Source organism: Stegodyphus dumicola, chromosome 6, assembly GCF_044657685.1.
Source record: "Stegodyphus dumicola isolate Sdum_Otavi_A_Nest chromosome 6, ASM4465768v1".
Taxonomy (NCBI): Eukaryota; Metazoa; Arthropoda; class Arachnida; order Araneae; family Eresidae; genus Stegodyphus; species Stegodyphus dumicola.
The window spans coordinates 66,342,334-66,369,145 of record NC_140773.1 but is presented as its reverse complement, the minus strand read 5'-3'; the positions used below and the strand labels follow the sequence as shown (position 1 = coordinate 66,369,145).

Sequence of the window (26,812 nt, the reverse complement as noted above, 5' to 3'; positions counted from 1 at the left end):
AACTCAATATTCGCCCTACTAATTCAATAATTTTTGACGGAAAGTGAAATCAATCCAAAAACTTCAGACTACTGTTATAAGAATTCAAAGAAAAATTTGATTTAATTATAAAATAGTTTGAAGTATCAGGAATTAAATAGCAACAAAAATTTAACCACAGTTTGAAAATTTTAGATTGTAGTATATCATCTTGAAAGATTTATCCTTAAATCTCCTAAAAGATAGTAAAATATTTGTAGAGAAATTAGGTATTTTGAAGCAGAAAACACGAAAAATGAGCAATGCTCTATCCGGGACTCGAACCTGGATCTCTCGAATACGCTGAGTGTTCTAACCGTTAACAAAATTTGATGTCTCTAGGTATCGTTGGTTTTAACAAAACGAGAAACATATATACATTAGCTCAGATTCTTCATTATTTAGTTTCTTTAAATATAATACATTGAGATAATATTTGGTGGCACCAATTTGAAAAGTGATACAACGCTTTTAGTGATTTGACCGAAATTGCAGTTTCGACATAAAAAGCCCTTCTGGAGTAACCCCCCTTTGGATTAATAAGTATAAAAAGTATTGGAGAAATAATGAATATTCATGTTCGAGGGCCTTTTTTTTTTCAAGAGCAGGATTTATGGACCTTCAGATTGACATTCGAAGTTTGGTCGAAAATTCCTTTTTATACTCGAAGTAATGTTGTATTAACTATAATTAAATGAGGAATAAAGTATCGGGTTTTAACGAAAGTTTCTCGATACTGCAAATATCATCTGCGCAACAGTTCGCTTTGGTGTGTTTAATCATATTTGTGAAACGATTTTTATCATTTAATAGAAAGACACTTGCATCAGAACATTTTGTTGTGAAATTTGAACAAACTTATCGTTATATTAAGTACAAAGTGTCTGAAATGGAAATGGCACGCTACTGGATTAGAATCATCATTTACTTCCAGTTCTGCAAAGAAATTAGCTACAGAATGTCACCTAATCATGTGTACGGCTTTATGACTACTTACTACCCGCGTTAAAGGTACTGCTTAATAAAGTTAGAAAAAAAGCAATTTACTTAATAAAGCAATTTACTTAATTACTTAATAAAGTTAGAAAAAAAGCATGAACTTTTTTTCTAACTTTATTAAGAACGCTTTTTCTATGAAAGCTTTCGTTACAACCAGATACATTTATTTACCAATAAATTATTCATAATTGCAATAGTAATAGTAATGATTTTTCTATTTATACATATTTGCAAAACTACTAAATAAAACTATTTTTCACTCTGCAGCGCAAAAATATTATCATTTTGTAATAATATTTATTGTTTTATCCGATAATCCGGCATAGCTTATGTCCTGAACGTCGCAAGTTCGACTTTTGCTGTACCTCAGTCTACCATCATTTGTAATGAACCCAGAGCATCCCTATGCACAGGCGAGGACTTTACTGTTGTACTACGGAAATCGGCGAGAAAGCTTGCCTCTAATTTTCTCCTTCAAAGGATGATTTGAATCTGAGAATATTCAAGTTAAATCTGAAATGAAATCTGACCGGAATTACACTAATATGGCCTTAATTAGCAGAAAGAAAGTACTTTTATTATTTATTACTATTTTATTAGCCCAAAGGGACATTAGCTTAGAAGGGCTATTTGTCTCGAAACGGCATTTTGCATCGAATCACCAAAAACGGCTTTATCACTTTCAAATTGTTGCCACCAAATATTAGAGCCCTTTATTATATTTAAAGAAATTAATGAATAAATAATTTGTGTGAATGTATGTATATATATCTCGCATTGTGAGAAAAACTATGATAACCTAGAGCCATCAAATTTTGAATAACTGAATATGGGCACCTGAAAGCTGGAATTTGGAATTTGTTCCTGTCTATTTCATGCTTTAATGAACTTTTGATTAACAAACTCAACAATTTGAAGACGAGCAATAGCAACACTGTAAAGAATAAAGCATTTTTATGTCCAGCACACGAAACTGTCGATCCGAAATTCTAAAGATATGCTGTTTTTATATATTTTTAGCCCTAAGGGAAGTTAGCCCAAATGCTCTCGAAACGTAAATATATGTGCAAATGAAATAAACGCTCCTTTGGTCGTATTACAAAATTTGAAAGATTTCGGACTTTTTTTTTTTTTTTTAATTTTGTGAAAAAAGAAGGGAAAAATAGAATTTATCAGCGAAACATCTTATGTAATGTGTCATCCTTTTAGAAAAGCTAAAGATAAAATGTACTTTCAATAGCCTAACATAACAAGAATCTTCTAAATTTAAATTGCACGTGATCTCTGGTCACGCATAACTACCCACATGTAAGCATCATAGTGAACAAATATACGAAAAACATAATGCCCAGGTTTTTTCCTCTTCATAAAGAAAAGGAGTTTCTGCGTCGTTCGCATTAAGCTCTATTTGTGTCTCAGCCATGATGTCTATTTTTAATATCTTTTCTTACTCTAAGATACCTTTCAATATCATCTGTTTCGTATATCTATTAACGTTCCCTCCTATTGTTAGTTTCCAAATGTCACTTTTCTGTTTGGTCATGTGACTATACGCATGCGCTTTGGCGACTAAGAAAGTTATATATAAGGTTTGTTCACCTTCTTTCATTCTACAGTTGATCCTTAAATCTCAGCTGTTTGTGCTGCCAGGTGATTAAGCCGTGCGAATTTGCAAACGAATTCGTTTTGCATTTGCTACGGTGACGTAACCTTGTATTAAAATTGCAGTTACAGTTAGCACCAATGCTGTTCACGGAAGCTAGCGGACTTCTTAACTTTCGCAGACAGCTCACAGCACTTTTGTGGAATTCTTTAGTGGCCAAACGGAAGGTACGTTTATTTTCTTCATTAGTTAATTAATTTCTTATTCCATAAACTTATTGTATTATCCATAAATTGCTTCATTTATTCTTGTATAAACCAAATTAAGGTAAATGGTAATAAAAATTAAGATAAAATAAATTAAGGTACGTGGTTAACAGAAAATTAATCTATTCCATTTAATAATCTGTATTAGACTGAATTATAAGGCATTTGTTACAATTTTATTTTGTAGAATTAGAAAGTTTAAATAAGATTTCTTGAAACATCGTTGTAAATTTCCTCTAACTAAAGTACTAAAATATTCTGCACATAAACTGTAGTCAATCAAAAGTTGTGCAGTAAAAATTATTTTGAAATTTTAATGGATCTTGTAAATTTATATTTAGAAGAATTAAATTTTTTCTTTAATTTTATAGCTTTAATTCTTTTACTTTATTCTCATTTATATGGCGCTTAGCTAGCGAGGTATTTTTAATCCAATTTTTGACAATAATTATAATATAGCTTTGTATAACGTAAACAAGCAGCTTTTATTTTATCAATTTTTCTTAAATATTTCATAAATGAGTAAATATTTGTTATCTTAGAGAAAATAGTAGAATTTAAAAAAAAATTGAGCTTGAAGTCGGTTTACTTAATCCATGAAAATTATTTTAAGTCCCCTTAAAATTATTTCAAAATTTCTAATTACATATAATTAGTTCAGATATACATTTAGTAGTAAGCTATTTTAACGTCGTATTGAAAACAGTTTGCTTTATCGAAATGTGGAAATATCTTCTCTTAGAATATATCAGAAATATGTCTCTAAAAGATAAATTGATCAGCAGATGGTTTATGGCGTATTGATTTATTATCTACACTTCGGTAGAACAGCTGTTTTGTCCGAAAGCGTTCATATGCATTTCGATGCTACGTGTTAATTCCTTTCTTCTTGTTTTCATCTTTATGTCTTCCTCTCGAAACTTTGAGGGGCTGCAAGATGAAATTCAATAGAATTTCGAATACCCAAAGTTACTCCAGATATGTTTAATATAAGCCTAATCGTATTTAATAGTATCCGATTTGCGAACGGTTCTACGTAATCCAGGTGCTTAAGAGTTCTACGTTCGAGATTATATAATTAAAATTGAATGACATATGTTAAATTAAATGATTTTTAAAATGTACTTATTTTAATAATTTAAAACGGTCTTATTTTAACATATTTTACTTATATGAGAAATAATTGTTTCGATATCATTTTCTTTAAAACAATTTTATATTTTTTTAATCTCTTTCTTAATTTAACAAATACATACCTTAAGGAATACTCTCTTTTGTAACATAGCAAAACGTTTTATATTTTGTAGAATTTCTTGTAAACATAATTGATATTTTCTAGAATCTTTTTGTAACATAGTAAAACCTCCATAAATTTCTCTTTTATAATAAATCAAAATGTTACTTGTTTTCGAGAAACTTTTTATAGGAAACATTAAATATTTCTAGAATTTTCTGCTTTAATGTAGGAAAAATTTAATATTACTTAGTATTTTTCGAGATCTTCTTTCTGTAATAAAACAGAAAGTTGAATATTTTGCAAAAACTTATTTTTAGATTACAGTGAACACTTATGAATATTTTCATAGTTTTCTTCTCATAAAGAGAAAAGCTAGAATTTTTTGTCTAATGTAAAAAAACATTATACAGGTTTGAGAATATCGTTTCATAGTACAGCTTAAGATTGCATTTAAAAGTTCGGCAGAGACGTTAAGCATATCCATATTTTTCCTAAAATATGATATTGGTCCGAGAAACTTATCAACCCCATGAAAATTCATGCTATGTATTTCGTCTCTAGACATTACTAAATACATAAACACGAAAGAAAATTATGCTATTTTTAAATTTACGCGTACTACTAACGTACGCAAATCTGCTCAACTACGCATGAGCTTCGCTTCATATTTATGTGGAGGAAAACGGCTTAGGAATTTGCGCATAATTCTTTTGATTTTCTAACCAAAAAATATATTTAAAATTGTACTGATATTGAAATAGTTTTCAGAAAATTATTATATCTGCCTTATGTTTTCTGGATGTGAGATGATAATATTAAGTAATGTATACTGAATTGTTTATCGATTATTATTTGATAATAGAGGATAATAGCATATAGAAGTAAAAGTTGATGTTATGTAAAATTTTTATTTTGTTCATAAAATAATTCCATGCATTCTTTTCGGAATGAAACATAAGTGCATGTAAAAATTAATAATTGAGTAAGTTTGCTTGTAAAACTATATTAGAATAATAAAAAAGAACGAAAATAAAATTTTAAAGTCTCTTAATCGAAACCTACTATTTGGGACCCTTCATATAATGCGCAGTTTTGTATTTTTGACTTGATTGATTTTATTTCACATAACAGTACTTTTTCATCAAATATAACAGTATTTTAGTGGTCAAAGAACTAAAATAAAAAGTAACTGTATATTCTTTCAAATATAAGGAAATAATTTATAATTAGAAACATTTTTAATTGAAATCCAAAAAAATATCCAAGATGCTTGAAGATGTGAAATGTACATGAAGTTACAATTTTTGTTTAACTATTTCAAAATCTTTAACATACTAACACATGATGTGAAAAATGTAATAACTATTTGAAATCATGTCACAAATGTGTGAAGAATTCAAAGGACATCTTCACCTATTTTGTTTTACTTTTTATACTGCCATTCAAGTTAAACCTGTTTTCAAGAGAATAATATGATCTGTCCGATCAATTTTGTTTTAAAATGTAGTCATAACTTTAGTGATCTGCGCATTAGATAAAAATGTCTAATGCTTCTTCAAATCTGAGAAGATAATTAATCTTTGGAGAAACATATTTTTGAATTTCGTTGGCAGGATTGAAAACTTTCGTCAGAACTAATACAACATTTCCTTCAAAACCTGCAGAAACTATTTTCCTACCAAATTATACGCATAATACCTTGCATTCATAAAACACATATGTATTCAAAAACCATCACGGTTTGTAACTGATCTTCCATAAAAAGTTTATAATATAATTACAGTACCTTATAGTTTAGTCAATTAGAAGCTACATGAGAAAAGAATGGCTAAGCAAAGCATGTTTCCCTTTACTGCTAATAATTATTCTCTTACATAAATTTGAATTTGAGGATATCATATAATATTCAATAAATGGATTCATATAGAACTAATATAAGATTTTCCATCCTGTCACCGAGAACGTATAGGCAGAAGTAATTCAAAACGTCTGGCAAATTATTTTACTCCATATTGTATATGTATTACTATTGTCCTCAGCATCGAACATGTCCCGTTGAATTGCATATTTCTGATAATAACTGTGAAAGATTTGAGAAGTATTACCAATGAGATTAGAAATGTTGATAGCGCTAATTTTTAAGGGGAGTTATCAGAAATACACTACTCTCTGTCAGTATATGCTTGCAGAAAGACAGATGTTACTTCCAGTATAATGTACGATACCAATTAGGATACCTTCCAATATTTAATTATTCGCAAAAATAACGAATTCAAATTTTCCATTCCCGATCTGCAGGAAAACATTTTGTAAGTCTTTTATGTTCTATAGTAGCCTTTCCATATTTGAACGCATCTGCAAAATTAAATACAGATTGCGCTTTATTTTATAAGAAGTAAAATTTTTGCGATGAATAATTTTATAAAATAAATCATTCTTTGCGTCACCCTTAAATTAATTATTGAAAGTTTCAATTTTCATGGATTAAGCCTCTTTTTGTCATGTAAGCATGTAATCTATTCAAAACATTTTTGGATTAAGTCATGGAATCTTTTCAAAGCTTTTATCATTCTGAATAACAGGAAAGTGTTTTTAAGAGAACCAGTTTTAAGGGAACTGAGAAATTTTTCTAAATTATAAAACGAGAAAATATATTGTAACTAGAAAAGTTCTAACGTTAAAAGTTTAGTGATTTAAATTCAGAAACTGATGAAATAAATTTAAGAAAAATAATAGTCTAAATAATTATCATAGCCCCATCATTCAGTCATAGTTTAAAACAAAAAAGAGAGAAATATAGAAATAATGCTTTGAGGATAGGTAGTATATTAAAGACTGCTTATAACTATCATTAAACAATTTACTCTGAGTGCCTATATACCGGTCCATAAAAATTATATTTCGCATTTTTTTACTGCCCGGCCTTTTGTTGTTGTCGTAAACATGTACTTCCAACTGCAAGCATATTCGTAATGACACAAATATAGTTCGGCCATTTTTTTTCATACAAAAGGCAGAAGTCTTTTTTTCTTTTAACTTTTTAAAACGAGTATGGAAGTTTCATAAATAGAGATTTCCATCTATAGAGATCGGGAGAGCGTAAAAAAGTAAGATTCCATATTTTGAATAAAATTGACTTTGTTAAATTTAAAAATGCTCAAACTTGAATATTTGCATCATTTGAAACATGTTTGCAATTCGAAGAATATATTTAAGCAGTTGCGAAAACAAAGGCTGGGTAAAGAATTTTGTAGACACGATTGTACTTTTATTATGCGTTCGTAAATTTCACAGAGCCACCTATATTTTTATCTATAATTATCAAAATGCATTTGTTATAAGCCACTATAACTTTATAAATCTAAAGAATTTTGGGTTACTAAAATGCGATACAAAGAATCAAAATTGACAGCATTTCTGTCTGGTCTATTTGATCTCTTTTACAGGCTACGTGCCCCTGTTTGGTTTGAGTTTGTTTCATGTCCACCTACATATTCACTCATTTACCATCCATAGTTCCTTGGGCCACTTGTAGTTTATCATGTAAGTAACATTGTTTCTAATTTACATTGCATAACTATAAAGTCGTAAAAGCAATGTCTGAAATAGCACTTAAATGTACTGCTGGAAAACATTTTCTTAAGAAAGTATATAAATTTTGCAACATGAGTTTGTTTTCTTCATTATTCATATATATGTACACAGATAGTGAACTTTTACAACTGAATAGAAATTTTGGATTTTTTGTAAGCTAAATTTAATATATTTATAAAATATTAAATATTTTAATGTATAAATTTAAAGTATTAAATAATAAAAAATTAAACTAAGAAATATTAAATATTTAAAAAGATCTTTGTTGAAACTTTTGTTTGTTTTTGAAAATAATTACTGTTGTTTGAATTTGCATAAATATTATGCAGTTGCAAAATTAGTTTGCACGGTTTCTTTGCACTCTCAAAAATCCCATTATTCAGTGCTTCCCAGTTATCACTAGGGATTTAAGTATTTTTACAAGTCCTTAAAGTCTGAAAAAATATTTATTTGGCACCTGCAACTTAAATATGTTGTATTTCAAGTTCTTCACTATCCGTGTATTATATTGCTTATATTATGTTTAGTTATTAGCAATTAAAAGATCTAAATAATAAATATCTAATAAAGCTTTCAAGATTGTTTTTAAAGTAAAAGTTTTAAGGTTGGAAAATTTTTATGCCTGTATAAAACTTAAGTTTAGATCACAGCTGGGATAGTGCAAAATTAATAAACTAAAAGGAAAGTTTCTGAACCCAATGGTTTTTAATCGCTTTCGTATACATTTTAAGTTTATTCTTCCTGTTTCTCTGTGTATTCTTTACATGCATTCAGCTAAACAAATTTCTTAAAAGATAGTCTATGATTATCAGAGCTTCTAAATGAGTGATAATTATGGGAAATTTTTGTCAATTTTGATTTCAAAATCAGTTTCTTATGCTTTTAGCAACAGAACGAATGTAACGGATTATTAGTATATTTCCTAAAGTTGACGGTTTTATATGAACTTAAAATCTTTTATAAATGAAAATACGTCATTATTATTTAAACTTCTTGTGAATACAAAGACTGTACATAACGGAACTATTGGGAAATTATTATCAATATCCCCTGATAGCCATCTTTAATAATTTTATTTAAAATATGTATAAGAATTTAGAAACTTAGTAAAATCCCTTGTATTTGCTAATAATAGTATGTATTGAAATTCTGAAATATTTAATAACGATATATATCAGTATTAACGATTTGTAATTTTATGTGTTTACTATAAGTATTATGAGAAATCTGTAACTGTATATACTTTTCATTTTTTCGAATTATAAAAGAATATTTCATTTTTTTGTGTAGTCCATACAGCAATATGTTTCTCTGCAAATGCTGATCAAATGTCTTTTTCTTTTACTTTCTCTTAGAGCACCATATAAAGGCTGTAATCAAGTTCCAGTGGTCAATAGCATTTACTTCCAACACACCACTTAAACCTAATCAGCAGTCTTAGAAATAGTTCACCATAACCGTGTCCTTAGTTTGAAATATCATTATGCCCAGTTCACACACACCTTCGCTGAACAGCATTAATGAAAATTCATGTTACGATATTAAAGGCCATTATCGACTTGTTCTTATGGGAGCTGCTTGTGTCGGGAAGACGGCAATTGTACACCAATTCCTGTACGAACACTTCCCGAGCGAATACTTGCCAACTGTTGAGGAACTGTACCGTGGAGAGTACGATGTCGGAAACACCGGTCTGATCCTCGACATTCTGGATACAAGTGGTACTTACGAATTCCCTGCTATGCGCAAATTGGCGGTCGATACTGGAGATGCCTTTATTCTAGTTTATGCTATCAATGATGATGAATCCTTCGAAGAAGTAAGAAGATTGAGGCAATTGCTGATGGATAGTAAACAATCTAATGTCCCAATTGTCGTTGTTGGCAACAAATGCGATCTTGAGAAGCAAAGAGTAATCCAAAAAGAAGTTGCTGATACCATCGTCGCCATTGATTGGGAAAATCGATTCGTAGAAGCATCTGCAAAGGAGAATATCAACATTGTGAGAATCTTCAAAGAGCTGCTGGTACAAGCTAATTTCCCTTACGATCTGAATCCAGCTGTACAGAAACGTCGTACTTCGTTGCCACTCTACGCCCTGCCGAAGACCAACAATAATGTCACAAAGAATAAGAAGATCAAGAGAAATAGCTGCGCCGTTTCATAACACGCTCAATCAATCATCAACCACTGTTAAGGGCGTCAATCAATCGTCAAACGAGATGAATATTGCGTGACATTAAGTTTGGGAAGCAAGGAAGTACAAAAGGTCCCTTAACTCATTTCTTCAGGTTACATTTTTCTTGAATTTTCTTTGACTGCATTAATTGTACAGCATTAAAACAAATTTTAAATGCTTTTAAAATGCTCTCCTTTTACGGATATTCTTTTGTATAGTATATCAAAACGTTGAAAAACTATATTTATTATTTAATGAAAGATTTATAAATTTTTAATGAACTCTTACTTTATTTTAATAATGATCTCTTGCTGAAAATTCTGCAGAATTTTTTTTAATGAGTATTTTTTAAAATGCCTTCTAACAGCGAAAAGAAAATTGCTTTCAATCATTAATGTAAATTACATATTAGTAAGTATTCATAAAATCTGCTTTGAAAGTAGCAGCTATTATTTAAGTAAAAGAATTAAATAACTGTCAATTTTAAAATAACTCAATCAAAGAAGATATTCATTTAATATTTACTGTTACTTACTTAAATAAACTTCTAAAAGTTCTATTAACTAAAAACGGAATTCTCATATCATTTTTAAAATAAATTAATCAATATTTCGAATAAGGAATAGAAACTTCTTAAAGGTAAATTGGATGGTCTTCATTTTTAGACTTTTTACAAAAATCATTTTTAGACTTTTTAGCAAATATTTTAAAATATTTCCTTTTTTTTTAAAGTTTTTTCATGTACTTTAGCTTCAAATTTTATTTTAATTGTTCCTAAAAAATTTTTTCTTTCATTTTTGAAGAAAATACCTGTTTTTATACACTAGGATAGCTTCTATTATAGATAGATATTACCTCAGAAAGTATTTTTGTAAACCTTTCTAGAATGTTTGCAATTAATCCTTATGCTCTCTTTGAAACGTAATGGAAATTTATCAGAACTCTGTCTATCTTATTTGCGTTCCAAGTTCAGGTTCCCCCCTCTTTCTTTCCCTCTCATTTTTTCTCCTTTTTTTAGAATGATGTCATTTAAGCAAAGGTCAAAGCATTTTAAAATATATTAAACAAAAAAACATTAGTTCCTATTTGTTTCATGCAATGCGATTTCATGAAGCAAAAATTATGTATAAAAGACATGGTAAAAAATACTTATGATTTTTGTGATAAAATTGTTTTATTAGATAAGCCATATATATCCTGAAAGCAATTTCTTTTCGCATTATTAACCATTTTTAGCAATATAATTGGTAGCTGCCACAGTTCGAACGTATTGCTATTAGTTTAAGTTATGTCTCCAAACTTATGCTTGGAAATCAAGAAATATTGTCTTTTAACATGAAAATGAAACACTAGTACATTAATTAGTACTATATATATGAAATATTTACTGATACTACCGGGGCTGAACAAAGGCACCGATCGCCACATGCTTTTCAAAGATACGTAACACATTATTACATAATTATCTTATATTATTAGAACACGAACCCCGTAAAAACATTTCGACTGACAAAAATGTTGAACAGCCTCGGATATTGCAGTGCATTTGAGAGTTAAGGGAAACCCTCACATTTAAAACTTTCAGAAGGTATACAGTCATTTATTTATCATGTATATGAGCTGATGAAAATTAAGAAAAGTATATTTTTTATTTTTAAAATTTATTTAAATGTTCGACATTTTTCTCTAAGATAAAATAATGTGAATGCTTTTTACTCAGATATTAATGATAATATATCTAGGATATCTTCATTGTCGTATTTTATACAACTGCCTTTTATGTGAAGCATGAGAAACCTAAACAGTTTTCGAATATGATGTTCTCGTGTGCATTCTGTCAATCAATTGTCCATTCTAAGATTGTTTCAGGACAGCACTGCCTTAAAGTTCTTCAAGGCATGCTTTGCCGTATTATGTATGGGCTAAGGCATTCAATGTATCTGAAAATATGTGCAAAAGTTAATTCACTGTCATGTAATTACCTAATGGAAGTCAATGAAATACTATGTTATAATGTAAAATGTTAAATATCGGAAATATATCTGCAGATGAAATTCATATAAATTTTTACTTGGATATATTTGTGATGTCTCTGCACTTTCTGCTATAAAATGTTATTTCGATGCTGGAAAGAAACTGAATTTTTATTTTGCTTTTAATTTCTCAACACAGTCGAAGTTTCTTTTTCGAAAAATGGCCAATTTTATAAATAGAATCTTCGACAAACTAGTTTCAATGCAATTTACTGTTTAGCTCAATGTGAAATGATCTTGGTACGTGTGATAATGTGACCCAAGTAATTTCTAGATGGTATTGTATTCAAAAAATTAAACAGTTCAGAATGAAATTGATTTTAGCATCGGTGTATCTTCTGAACAATCTTCTCTTAATATATTTGATAAATAAAATTGTTAAAAATATTTCTTTAATACAAGTGTTTTAAAAAGATGTAAGACTAAATGATGGTATTCTTTTAAGCCTATAGTTCCATTTTATGGAGAAAGCGAATAAAGAAGTTTAAAACTAATACATTTAATTCATTTCTTAAACTGAAGGTTTGGTAATGTGACGCGTTTAAAACCCGCCCTCATATATTATATTTTCATACGGGCCCTATAGAATGGAAATTCTATTCAACCATGTGTGATTATTTGTGCTAATGATCTTCTAGAAAGGAAAACTGATTCTGTAATATTCAAAAATTGCCGGAAAATTAATTCTCGATGATACGTGAGGCAATTTTGATTTAATTAATCATATGAGGAGGAGCAGTTTTCGGAATATTTTGGTTACTGAAAATATGTTTTAGTCTTATATTTTCCTTCCCTGAACCTCTTAATTTTAAGTTTCGTACATTTTACTAAAAGCTGTCTCTTTGAAAAAACCTGTCACAGTATTAAAGCCTATTTTAATGTGATTATGTCTTAATCTATGACCACAAGTATACTATCAATCCATCAAATGACGTTTAATCTAAAAATGTTTTTGAAATACTGTATCTTATCTCGGGAAGAATTCATAAAATTCATTTATTGAAAGATAAATACTTAATATTCTCAAACGAAAATGCTTTGAGTGAAATCATATTCCAAAGAAATGTTTCTGATAAAAACTCGGTTTCTTTTCAGTATTGCTCAACCTATTTTGAAAGTTAATGCATATGTATGTCAAGTTATGTGATAGCATTTGTGAAGCACAATGTGTAACCTTTCATATATCGCGTCATTGTCATTTAATGTCCTTGTGATCACTAATATACATACATATATAGTGCATATATATCAATATGTATTTGTCGAAATAAAAGTATATAAATGTATATTCTTATGTTTTTATTGCCTTGAAATTGCCTTTTTATTGCAATGAAATTAGAAAATAACATTTCAGTGATGCACAAAAATTGACACAAAAAGCAGATTTAAATTAAGAACAAGAGTACAAGGAAAAAGTTACAAAATTTCATATATATTGATTTTTCCGTGTCATGTGAAGGTAGATGTTCATGCCATTTCCTCCTGGCTAAACATAGTAAGCAGTCATCTTGGGCATTTTGCAGCCTTCATCATAGAGTTCTCGAGTGCATTTCTGTTAAAGCAAAATAAACATTAAAGTATTAACGTTTCAAACGCTATTTACTCCATTTAATCAGAAAGGATTATACTTCTGAAATTCAAAACAGGCAACAAGAGATAAAAATTTGATTTCAATTTTTCTAAACATGAAGTTGATGTAAAAAACGATTCAAAACAACATATTTAAAGATGGATTTCTTCAAAATGCGTTTATTCAAATATTTAGAAAGCGTTATTTGATTTATGTTTAAATGTATGATTTGAAAATCCAAGTGTTTTTAGGTCGTCAAAATTATCTTTTCAGTGAACTCTGAACGAATTAAATATCATCAATAAACAATATTTTCAGCTCCGAGTGTTTACGTATTTTTTACATCTGGTTAAATTAATATTCAAATTGCATTAGTTACAACCCTTTGATAATTTTAATGAACTTCTGAAGTTTAAAAATGGTTCAAAATACAGCGAATGATTTTTTAGCTTCCAAACTTCTCATCTAACTAAACATTTAAGAATTGTTGTCAAATACAGTAAACAGATGATTAAGGAAATAAAATCACAGTTTTCCGATTTGTTAGATTTTAAACAAGCTATAGAAGGATTATGACTCAAAAACCTCAAACAATTAATTAAAATCATATATATAGGAATAAAGTGAAAAGATTCAGTAATATTAGAAATTCTGTAATATTAGAAATTAATCTGTAATATTAGAAACCTTTTTTTATTAACAAAGATAGTGCGTTAAATTTCAATATTCATTTCATTGTCGCTTTATCATACATAAAAAATATCTTAAAGTATTTTTAAAAAAGGCTTTAAATTATTAAAAAGTGCTACAAACGTTTGTCCAGTTTTTCAGACTGTTAAGGCTTCTGGTAAAAGTAAGATGAAGATCTTATTTTTCGAACAGTGGCAATATTTGAGAATTATGATGATAAATAAATATGCATAATGTTATAAAAGCAGTGAGCAAAACGTTTTGAAATGGTTTCTCCATAACTACGCTAGAGTCTTCCAGAATTCAAAGTAAAAAAATATTAAACCAGTAATTTGCAAGGTAGTACATTATACATATTTCAGACGTTCTAATGGTCATCTCTTTCTGTGGCCCTTTTCTTGTCATAATTTTTTTTAATCAAAGTAGGAAGACTATTCTCCCTCTAACATTTTCTCTTAGGTTAAAGACGAGAATATTTAATTGACAAGATATAAAATTAAATGTTTTAGGAATTGGCTGTTGAAGATTCAGAAAGAATCATGCAGATATTTTTAAAGTTTGAATACATCTACTATTTTCCAGACATAAAATATAGAGAACATAAAATATTCTCTAACTCAGGTATCAAATTATGTCGCACATGATACAGAAAGCAAAGAAAATACTTTCTTCTTTTGGATCTTTCGCATAATGACATTGTTTCATGGCCGTTATTTGGTACTACTCTGTATTGAACAAATAAATAAAATTAGTAATTACAAAACTTAAAAAGAACCGAAGTCTGCCTGTGATAATCCATATTCTTTTAATTTACAGAGCCAAGCTATCTACAGCATTCAAATTTTGAGAGTAATTTAAATATTCTTACGATTATCGATAATCTAAATATCATAGTCTCCTCCACTGTTACAATTCATCTTTTAGAGATAACACAAAATATCTGCCACAAAAGCGAACTTATTTTACAGACTATAGCTTTTAAATCATTTGTAACACTACTTAATTTTAAAAGTATAACTTGATTATATTCACGAAATAATACAAACTTCAGCTTGCAATAAATTAGTTAAAATATATTTAGATGAAGGAAAATCTTACTTCAAATTCCACCATCATCTTCTTTTCTTCAGGGTTAAGCTAAAACGAAAAATTGACAATTATTTTATGCAATTATTTGTTTACATTTATATTGATCATCATCACTTCATACTTTTAGTACTCTTTGATTCTAGTGAATGTACTAAGCAAAATTTCTTAAACTGACAGGCGTGTAATGAACGTTATATCAAAGTTATTCATCCCAAAGCTTCATTACTCAGTCATCTGAACTATTTAGGTAAATAATGTCTAAACTAATAAATTATTGCTGCGAGCACGTAAGTTTCTTTTGTTACTTATACTTTCACTGTATTGAGGAAAATCGGTTTTGCTACATAGTACTTTGAATGCTATTGGTCAGCTGTAGCATTGCTGTTGTATAGTTAGTTTCCTTTCAGCCGAAGCAAGAACAAACTATTTTCAATAAAAATCTAATAATTATGCCTCTAGAAAGAACGTTTTATTATTAACCAAAGTATGCCCTTTAAAAGAGATATCGTATATAATTAGTTAAATTATGTATACTCTTTAAGCAGAATATTTTCCACATAGTTAAAGAATTCTTTGATATCTCAGTATATTTAATGAAACGAGCTCGGAACCGGAAGTTATTTTTTCTTTTGTTAGATCAGTGGTTCCCAATCGGGGGTGGTCTCACGCCTTGGGGAGGTGGGATAATATTTTCTTTCTTTAAACAAATTGAATAATTGTTTAATAATTACTTGAAATGCAGTTTCAGAGCCATACTTTGAAACAATATTGGTTTTCAACTATGTGTATATTCCCAAAACTCATTCCCTTTACGATGACATACTTACGCGATTCTAGATTTAGTGCCCTTTTGTCAACCAAAATAAAATTTGGAATTCAATTGGGTGCACAAGCAGATTAGCCAATTGATATCAGCACCAATTTCCGTTTGAAAAGATTTATGCAAAGGTACATTTTTGTAATATTTTCTTATTTCTAAGTTTTATTTTTATATCATTAAAACTTAATTATGCAAATTTTATTTTTTTAAGGAACTGCTTTTGGATTTTTTCTTTGGTAGATACACGGAACATGCGAAACTTTGGGAACCTACGTGTTAGATAATTAGCACGTAAAAATCACAGTCCCTTGAAAAAGAACAGTCCCTTGTTAAGAACAATAAAATTAAATCGAAAGTCTTGAAAATGCATTTTGATTATAGAACTAACACTCGAGGTTAACACTATTCAGAAAATTTGAGTAGTAATAGATTTTATTCTGAATCATTCTTGAAACGTTCTTTCATATTTTGAATTGGTTATTAAACCTTAAATATTATTCCTCAGGATCTTCAGATCATTTGCTGAGTAAAACAGCTATATATAGAGCTTTATATAGATATATTCATTCGGACAGTTGCATTAAAAGTTTCATGCATAGGTTAATTTTCATGAGCATACGAAACCCGAAGTGTTTCATTTTCTTTTTTGAATAGTAATGAGAAATATTTTTTTCATTTATTTACTAAGAATTTGTTACCAAATCTATGTTGGCAAAATCATCTTTTTTTATGTAAGGTAACGTTACCGAACAAAAAGGAAAAGAAAATAGAGATATTTTATGTGAAAAAAAAACTGTCAAGGGTATTGCAGTTAAGTTATCGAAATCCTTCAATTTGTGTTACAATTAGCATAAAAATGAATTTTAAAAGTTTACCTTCGAGATTGTTTAACGGATTTTTCTCCTCACACTTAAGCCAATAGAAACTTTACAATACATATCAACAAATATATACCAGATTTTAAGCATGCATAGTCCTTCACTCGAACACTTTTAACTCGAAGCTCGAATTTTGAATTTCGAACTAGTGTTTATTTCATATTTTTCGCGAACGTGATGAAAGTTTGATTAGAAACTCAGCGATTTAAAAGCAATACATTACCACTACTAAGCTTATTTACTAAGCTTAAGATACTTGTGTTTCAAATTTAATTAGAAAAGTCAACGGTTTAAAAATATGTCGTTTTAGGCAAAGCTTTAGTTACTTGTCTTTCGTACTTGATAAGATCTGTCAACAGTCATAAAGATTTTAAAGAAATTTGTTCAAAATTTCGAAAGCTCAAAGTTCAAAATTTCAGCGCTCGAAATATTGTTTCCTTCCTACTCGCCAGCGACTTGCCATTTGGCAAAGCGTAAGATACTTAAATTCTTCTTTCAAATTTATCTGTCTGTTACTGATTAAGAAACTATTTTAAGGCAACTGAAGTTTTCATCTTTATTATTATTATTTACTAACTAGACTCGTGAACGGCACTGGCTGGAGACATTAGAAGTACTATATAGTTATTTTTTCCTTTTTTATAATAATTATTTGAGAGGACTGGTAGCGAAAGCGGTTGGGATCTATAAATAATCAAGATTAATCAGTATTACACTACGCATTCAAACAAGCAAAAAAGGCTGTAATCACATTTGAGATAAACAGCTGCTCAAGGTATCATGAAGATTGTTGAAACAGAATAAATTTCAGAAGACACCAGTCCGGTGTAGGCATACAAAATTTACTTTTAAATTGGTCTTAGCATTATCTTTTGATAAAGAATAAATAAAAAGATCTTTCGAATAATTTTTTCAAGTCCAGTTTAATCAGCATTATTTTATTTTATTATGAATTTGAGCTAAGATCCATTATGGTTTCCTAAATGATCCTTAATTTACGTGAATTTCTTAAATCGCCAATAATCGAAAAATTACTTACCATATGTGTGTTTTCAACAACGCATTCAAATATCTAGAAGAAAATACAAAATAATAATAGTTAACAGAAAATGTCTCAATATTTATCAATTAATACAATTGGTATTCATATGGTTAAATACAAATATAATAATGCATGTAATTCATAATATTGCAAAATTACATTCATTACATTCAGTCTTATCCGGGTAAGGTTATCTCATTTCTAAGAAAGTGACCATTAGTTATCAAAACTAAATTTTATCTGTATTTTGCTCAGTTTTGATCTTGAAAAATATAAATCAAAGCTGAAAGATTTAAGATCTAATCATTCTGGAGAGCTGACGTAACAGTCTCGTAACAGTCTGACATGAGTTTATGACTTGCTCTTTGTTTAAATAGCTGTGCTCGTCTCTATATCTATTGCAGTCACTACAAATTTCTAAAAATATTTTACTCTGTATAAATGTAAAAGGTTTTATGTACAAGTAATTTAAGACATCTTATAACCTTTCAATAATTGAAGTATCTTATTGCTGTTTTTTTTTTAAATTTATTAATTAAAACTGCATTTTACTGAATGTAATAGATTTTTTTTGAACAGGTTTTACATTGAATCAAGAATACCTAAAGAATTAAAGTATAGGATGAAATAAAACATTCCACACGAATACAGTACAAGATGCACGATTAAATTACCTTAACTGGAATTTCAGGAGTGGTGAAAAGTGGTTCATAATGGTTGCAACGTTTGATACCACCCATTATGCACTTCTTCTGGCACATTTCGAGAGCAAGCAAAATCTGAAAAAAGTATTATTTTTATTTAAAGTTCATTTAAATTCCAAATGTTCTGTAATAATATTATGATGTCCTTTAGCACAAAAAGGGCTTTATTGTAGGATTTGTTGTCAAAATGCACAAACCTGTTCTTCAGTGGTTAATTTAGTCAACCAAATCTTATCAAAGTCAAGTTCTCTACAGCTCTATTCTGAATTTAGATTAATATTTATTATACGAAAATTCCAATAACTATGTAATAAACTGTTAATAAAAGGTAAAAATTATAAAAAAAGCCTTCTGTTTTTGGTACACGTAAACTTGTAAGTAAATTTGCTTACGATATGTAAGTGAACTTGGATTTGGTATATTATGACGAAACGTATGAGAGCTATCTGCTGAAGGATAAGGGTAACATTCGTGTAGCGCTTACTAAGGAAAACTTGCTCGTATTCAGGTTATGTATAGGTGCACGAGCACGCCTATGCAGTGAGGGTGAGATTTGAGCCTGTGGCATATTAGCGCAGTTCAACGGTCTTATCTACTCGACCTCTTGTGGGCCTAAATATTCATAGAATATGACGTTTATATTCTTTTTATCGCAATCATTTAGATTGGATTATGCCCTAAGATGAAAGATGCCTTCGTAGAAGTTTTTTTTAAGGAAGACCGAGAAGTATGCACTTAACACACGGCAAAACCATGAAACTTCCAATGCAGCCAATCCGTTTGGAAGGTATTTTATATTAAGTAACAAATTATTGTGAGTTAAACCGTTACTATAACTTCTCCTTTCCTGGTCCTCACCCATAATGTAAATTAGCTGCGTGTATTTTTAAGCTGAGAGTTCTGAATACTTAGGTTAGAGCTTCTTGCAGTAAATTCTTGCTATTATTTACTATCACCAGATCTACATAAGCTGTATTCCAGCCTTAGCATCTCGCTAATCGAAGATTACGAAGATTACGCGCAATTAACTATCTAGGCCAGATTACGTAGCCCATTTTATTAGTCTCAAACTGCGTTATCTACATTTAAAATTTAACTTTATGTTAACTTTATTTTAAATACCTGCAAATCTTTTGGTTTGTCTATCGTGCAAGCTGTGCCTGTTCATTTAAATAAAAAATATTATTTATAAGTGATAACTCGCGATCAGTAAATGAGGGAGGTTCTATAAGACTTTGACACAAGCTTCTAGGTACAATAGAATCCCACACGTTCAGCGAGATATGAACGCAACCCGAACTGCTAGTGTTCAGCGGTTGCATCAGCAACCCCTGAACAGGGCCTTATCATCCTGGGCAAAATGTTTATAGGGCATCAGAAATAACGCAGAGTTTCTTTGTTGATGCCACAGCATAACTCTAAACTTATTTAGAACTTAGTGTCGGATTATTAGTTGACTTATATATAATACTTAAACTCATACAATTTACCTCATATTAGGTTATGTTAAGTTATCTGAACAAGAAAATGTACACGAGGGCTATCGACTTAAAGAAACTGTTACCTTCGTGGAGGATTTTTCTATGTCAAATTCGCTCGTATTCATTTTAAATAAGAGGAAACCATGAAAAGCATATATCAAGCAAACACAGGTCCTGAACTCCGAATATTCAGCTTCCTTAATCGCCCCTCGGTCACTTTAACTTCAAATTAATGTGAAATACAGAAGTCAGTTTGGCTTATCTTCTGCTTTACGTAATAAATATTTTACATATTTTTATTCTGTTCCTGCATTGAAATATTATATTCAGACATTATTTTTATGTCTCAAAATTATTTATTCACTTAACTTTACAATTAATGTCAGATTTTTTAAGATATAATTTTTAGTTATTTTTTATTTTAAAATATCTGAATTTTTAAAAATGCATTCAATTATATGAAATTATTATAAAGTGCATTACGTTAAAATTATTACAAAAGGAATAAATTAAATTATTTCAAAAATTAAATGCTTCTGTTTTGGCATTTACAGTACATGCAACAGATGATAAGAAAAGCAAAAGGTCTTTAACACGAATAAAAAAAAAAATCTTAATTTAAATTTCCTGTGAGCCTGTTTGTTATACGAAAAACATTTCAGTTTAAATTATCCTGGTTAAATAAATCACACTCTTGCAGTGTCTATTTGATTTTAATTGCTGATTTTAATTTTAATTTGATTTTAATTTACCGAATCAACTCCTTACGGTGTGTTATTTAATAAATTTCTCTGAGCTTATGCATTCCATTAGTACTCTGGAAAAGCTATCTAAGGCCGAAGAAATAGTATTTAACAAGACATGTTTTTATGTACTCACGGTTATAAATATTTTTCCCTAGATCTTTTATATGACAAAGGCATTTCTTATCGTATGTGAGCTGGTGTAAAGATTAACTCCACCGAGAGCGGAAAGCAAATATGTTATAAAAAAATGTTACATTCCTTACAGTAAATACACTATACTAAGAGCTGTTTTTAACAGATTTGATGTTGAAACGACAAGTCATTTTAAAAAGGTAAGCGATTCAATTTATATTGCCTAGATTTTTCTTCTTGTTTGAATAGAAGAATGAAAGAAATTTTCCACTCAGAAGAATAAATAGTTGCTCAGGAAGAAAAAAAATTATATTTACAAATATTAAAGAAAAACATATAGTGCAAGAAGCCCTATTCCCATAATTTCACATCAGGCATTTCTATTTAAAAAAATTTTTAAATCATGAATTGTAGATTTTAAACACTAAGAAGAAATTTTGCTGTATAATGTTTGTTAATTTCATAATTTTTGGGGGAAAATGAGATTTTACATTATGTTTTAACTGTTTCCTTTAAGGAGTAGGTCTGTATTCTGAATTTTTTGCACTTTCAATTCATTTATAGTGATGTGTTACATTACGGTTACACTTTGAAGAGATGATTATTGCAAGCAGGTTTGTATCCTGGCAAAATAAAAAAGTTCACCTTTTGGGAGGTATTTATTACAGAGTTTCGTGCTTAAATGATTCAGTGAAATAAATGCTCAGTTACGTCTTGATTAATTTTGTCTTTTCTTTAATAAACAAGGGGCAAAATAGCAGGTAGAATTAACTACGAAATAATGTTATAAGAACTTTTTTCTACATATTTTAAACATGAGATTTTGACTTCTGTACCTTTAACTTCTCTGAGACTAACTCTTAAACTCAAAGATCTATCCTTACTACTCAACTTAAAAGTGTTTCTAGTGAATAACTGAAACCTAAATTTCGGCATCAGGTTACAATTATTTTTATTCTTATAATTTTAGCATTTTAGAAACCGTTTTAAAATTTTAATGACGAATTATTCAGGTTATAGTATGCCATATTAATAATTTGTCATAAAATAGTTGATAGTGGTTATTATTAAAAAAATTGCTGATTTTAAATATTTTTCCTTTTTCTTACCATTGTTAAAACTATGAAAAAAATTGAAACCACAAAAGCTTCAGATAAGAGTCATATATTAATTCAATTTGTTTTGCTTATTTTAAAGAAGAAAACTAATATTAATAAGAATTTTCTTCACAGCATATGCTCTGTATTTTTGCTGATTACAGTTTCCTCAGACACTTAATGTCAGAATCTGCAATGTTTCGGAAAATATGTAATCTATATAGTTATTATTGTTTCATTTCAGGCAAGAGAAAAATTTTGTGTACTTTAATTTTTATTGCATTTTTTATGTCGGCGCATAAATTTCATTCCATACATTTTATAATATTTCATACAAAATAAAACAATAAAATTATTTCTAAAAATTCTATTACTTTAATTAGAATTATTAATTATATGTACTACGGAAATGAAAAAGCACTCTTATTTCTGAGTAAAACGAATTAATTACTGAACTTCGCTTTGACTATACATTAAAAGATGCATTCTGTAAAATGTTAAAAAAAAAAAGAAAAGAAATTACCTGCTTGGGCATCATTTTTTCACACATAACAAATTTTTCGCACAAAACTGGATCTTTGGCTGAAACGAAAAAAAAAGGAAAAAGAAGTTATATGCTATATTATACTTGGAAAGCGTACTTGGATAAAAATTAAAACTAAGTCTAAAAATCGTTTTAAGGAAATCGTCAATGATTCTTTGAAATATAAGGGAAATTGTGATTGAGCAAAGCTATAAATTATAATCTGATTTGTTTTTACATGTCTATATTAAAGTACTAACGAACTCACCAAGTTAAATATTATCATTTACTATATATGCATCTCAATTAAATTTTCTCTGTATGTTGATCAAATCACTGCATTATCTTAATACTCGTATATGTAAGCTTTTTTCAAATTTCTAGAATTTATTTTACATTGTGATATTAAAAATTCATCAATAGTTTTAGCGTTAAGCTTTTTTATATGCCTTTAACTTAGTTCAGAGAGAAACGAAATATCGCTACTAAGCATATAACCAATTAAATCCTGTACATAGTTAGGGAATTATAAAGCTTTCCGTAAAAAAGTAATAGAATATAGTTTTAAACCTGATGAATAATATTAATAGACTTCGTAGTTTAATTAGTATTTATGATAGTAACATATGCAACATTATTTCAAAATAATGAAATATTAGTAGTATTTCGGTAGTATACTACGTAACATTTTTGTCATCCTTTATTGAATAATATATTTGCAGAATTTTAATTTATTTTGCTTTTTATACTTTATTGAAACTGCCAAGGAAAATGTATCACACAGTCTTCTAAGCTAAATCGACGTAGTATAGCTCTGCAGTTTCATTTGCATTTTATTAAAAATTCTCAATTTAGAAATTTATACATTTAATTTAATGTATTTACAGTTTAGCAAGATCTGCTACTTTTCTAAATGATCGAAAATGGTTTTGATTTTATGTAATATATAATAATACTACGAAGAATGAACTCAAAGTTTACATAAAACTTTTAATTCTGAGCATTCTTTTGCATTTTATAAGAAATTTTGTTTTGTTTAATCTTTCACGGTATCTTTATGTATTAAAATGTCAAAGATAATCCTCCATGCAGAGCTTAATATTCGCATTTGACATACCAATTTTACAATGTTAGAAGAATGTTTAGGCCTCTGAATTTTCCTATAGGTTATGATTTTATTGCACTTTGTTCCAAAGTTAATTAAATAACAGAAATGTAAACATTCCGATTCCGCCCACAGAGAACTTTTATTCAATGGGTTGATTCAATAGAAATGCGATTGGAACTGAAATCTAAAGAGGAATCGGAGCTACGGAAGCCAAATTACAGGTAAATCCAAACAAACTAATAAATGCAGTTAAAAATTAAACAAACTTTATCAAAAACATGAAATAGTTTAAATTTATAATGCAAAGATGATGCGTTTTAATGTTTTTTATTGAATAAATGAAGACGAAGGCTACTGATATTTAAATTTTGCCTTTTAGTCCAAACGGGCTATTAGTGTCGAAAAGCGATTTCGCGTGACCCACAGTAAATGCCTTGTTTCACTGTTCCTTCTGGTCTCCTGCCATTCAGAAAAATGTTAAGCTATTATTCTTTCATATTTAATCGGTCTGCTACTAATAAACTAACTAAAGTATTTAAAAGCAATATATGCAATTCTTAAAAATACTACTTTTTACTTTTTAATTTGAGTGATTTAAATAAAAATGCATTTAATTCATGATATATTTAATTAAAAATATTAAATACTTTTATAGAATTACATTACATATTTTTTTCCATTTTTAATGCACAGAAGATATATATAACGTTCCCATGCTAATCTAAATGCATATTCTTTCTTACATACTCGTTATCCACCACGGCCATCTCCGCTGATAAATCATGTTAAATTTCAAATGAGCCCTATTGGGTGAACTTCAAATCTGAATCAAATCTGAACAAAATCTGAATCTTTTATGATTTTATTTTTTTAAATTTTATTTTGCAGTTGAAATTAATTATCATAACTTGAGTTTTTAATTAAGTTAAAAATTTTTATTAAACAAAAATGATTCGTGAAATACGTTTAGTTGTTCACGGAGGATTCAAGACTAAAATTTTTATTTATCCAAGACTTAAATTTTGAAACTCCAACTATCCCAACTAACCAATATCAAAGCCCATTCAGATAAGCGGGAAATTATTGGGTTGCCTTTTTCTTGTAGGTCAGTGCCGCTTGTAATGCGCAAAGGATTTTTTTATTCTTTGGTTTATTTTGCTAGTTAAATAAATATTCCAGAGCTCAGAATGTGTTCTATCTCAGAACGTCTTCTCAGAACGTCGTCGAACGTTTAGTCTGCTCTTAATGAAAACAAGGAAAACAAAGTTTTTGTTATTTGCATGAACTGATTCATGGAATAAGCTTTTACAGAAACTAAATGTTTTCTATTATCCATTATAAACTACATAATTGCCAAATGATTTTTCTTAAAATGTTATTGATATGTGATAACACGTTAATAAATTAAATGAGAAAAATAAATACGAAACGCGTTTTTACTAACAAAACATTACATACTAATTTGCAGAAAATATCCACAAAATGTTTCCTTATTTTAGAAAGCATTTTTTCTGATTTAACTGATTTTAATATTTTATAATATTTTACCAAAGTAAGTTCTTTTATGATATCCCTTAAAAGATTTAACTTACATTTAGAAATGCAGTCCACAATTTTCATCAATTCAGCTTTTCTCATAGTAACCAGATGAGTATGCTCTACGTGATCGGCATAAGTAGTGCTTGAAAAAGCAATACTTGCGAAGAGTATCAGAACATAAAAATTCATTTTCTTTTCGAGTATTAACAAAGAAGCTTTTACTTTAACGTTTGTAGCAAAGCTGACTGACCAGGTACAAATCCAACTCCTATTTATACTTAAAAGCATAATTCAAATAAAATCGTTAGGCAAATTCCAAAAGTTTCATAATTATTTTTAAATGTAAATTCCTTTTGTTTTATTATTTTCAACCTTGAGTTTAACTATAACTGGAGGGAAACAAACAAGGTTGATCATTTTGATTACACTCGTCAAAATTCTTCTCTACTTTTATGGTCGATTGAACGTAGTTAATGGAAATGCTGTGCAACAAATAGAAAGTGAAGTGTAATTTTTTCAATGGAGAAAGAAGAAAACGTGCTTATACATTTTCATTGAATAGATAATATTTATTTGTTTGTGAAAAATACTAAATAACAATAAACAGAAATGAATCAAAAATGAATCATTTGAAGACTCATATAGATAACATTTCAGCTATTCGCAGAAAACTTGATGAAATGCTATGCATTGTTTCTAAGTTAATGAGGCGTTGATTTTATAGTATATTTCGTTACAGAAGTTTCAGGAATTTATTAATGACACAGGTGTAATAATATTCCTACAGGACTTTATGATTTTATAATTTTTCCTCGGAGTTATAACTCAAGTAGACTTGTCTAATATTGGCACCATGTTAAGTTAAGACTTTAGAATCTCCATTGCTTAGCTCAGAAAATAAATCTAGTCATATTTATAGATGATTATGTAGTCTTTATCAAAATTAATTTCTTCCGTAAGATGTGTGCTCAAATAGTGATCCTATATATTGAGCTTTTAATTACAAAATTTCATAAGATATGGTGCACATTTTTTGAAAAAGCTTATAAGGAATTATCTCATTCTTTTGTCCTATAAATAGCTAGCGCATCCAACTGATAGTTATAAGATCCGTGGTTCCGATCTCGTCGTGGACATATTTGAGTTTTCACACTTTTTCCTTTAAAAAATCCTAATGTTATTACAATGACTTTCAACCTAAAAAATAGACGATAATAAATTTGTTAATTATTTAATGATAATAAATTGTCGAATGAGTCTCGAGTCTCTCTCCAGACGTGGGATAAATGGGAAGAATATAATGAATTACAATACCCCCGTATATTCTGTTATAGTGTAACTAGGTGGCACGTTCGTTTTGTTCAGTTAGGTTAGGTTATTTAATTACGGCAAAGCCTCGAGGGCTATCTGCCTAAGGGAAGGGATGCCTTCGTGGAGGACTTTCTATGAGAAACTGGTTCGTAT

The 26,812-nt window shown here is 28.9% G+C and overlaps 2 protein-coding genes and 1 pseudogene across 7 annotated transcripts in view; 2 read left to right on the top strand and 1 right to left on the bottom strand.

The window, feature by feature from the left end:
• The first annotated feature begins 2,622 nt into the window (after positions 1-2,622).
• LOC118192289 (ras-related protein Rap-1b pseudogene) lies at positions 2,623-13,215 on the top strand (annotated as a pseudogene). Of its 2 annotated transcripts, XR_015041656.1 has the most exons (3): positions 2,623-2,847; positions 7,570-7,666; positions 9,073-13,215. The product of XR_015041656.1 is annotated as a ras-related protein Rap-1b pseudogene, transcript variant X1 (transcript). The 2 variants fall into 2 exon arrangements; XR_015041657.1 differs by lacking the exon at positions 7,570-7,666.
• On the bottom strand, positions 13,214-25,590 carry LOC118192290 (uncharacterized). Its single transcript, XM_035363225.2, has 6 exons — positions 25,402-25,590; positions 22,702-22,760; positions 18,693-18,797; positions 18,016-18,048; positions 15,288-15,326; positions 13,214-13,481 (listed from the first exon to the last, which is right to left on the bottom strand). The coding sequence occupies exons 1-6, from the start codon at positions 25,535-25,537 to the stop codon at positions 13,416-13,418; spliced, it is 438 nt and encodes a 145-aa protein (XP_035219116.1). The 5' UTR covers positions 25,538-25,590; the 3' UTR covers positions 13,214-13,415.
• The window catches only part of LOC118192288 (phospholipid phosphatase 1-like), a 98,542-nt gene continuing 92,877 nt past the window's right edge, over positions 21,148-26,812 (top strand). For 2 of the 4 annotated variants that reach the window (XM_085818455.1, XM_085818453.1), the window contains exons 1-2: positions 21,204-21,281; positions 23,942-24,030. The gene's annotated coding sequence lies outside the window, so the exon portion shown is untranslated. Of the gene's footprint in view, positions 21,282-23,941; positions 24,031-26,812 lie in introns of all 4 variants that reach the window. The other 2 variants (XM_035363218.2, XM_035363220.2) reach the window with 2 other exon arrangements.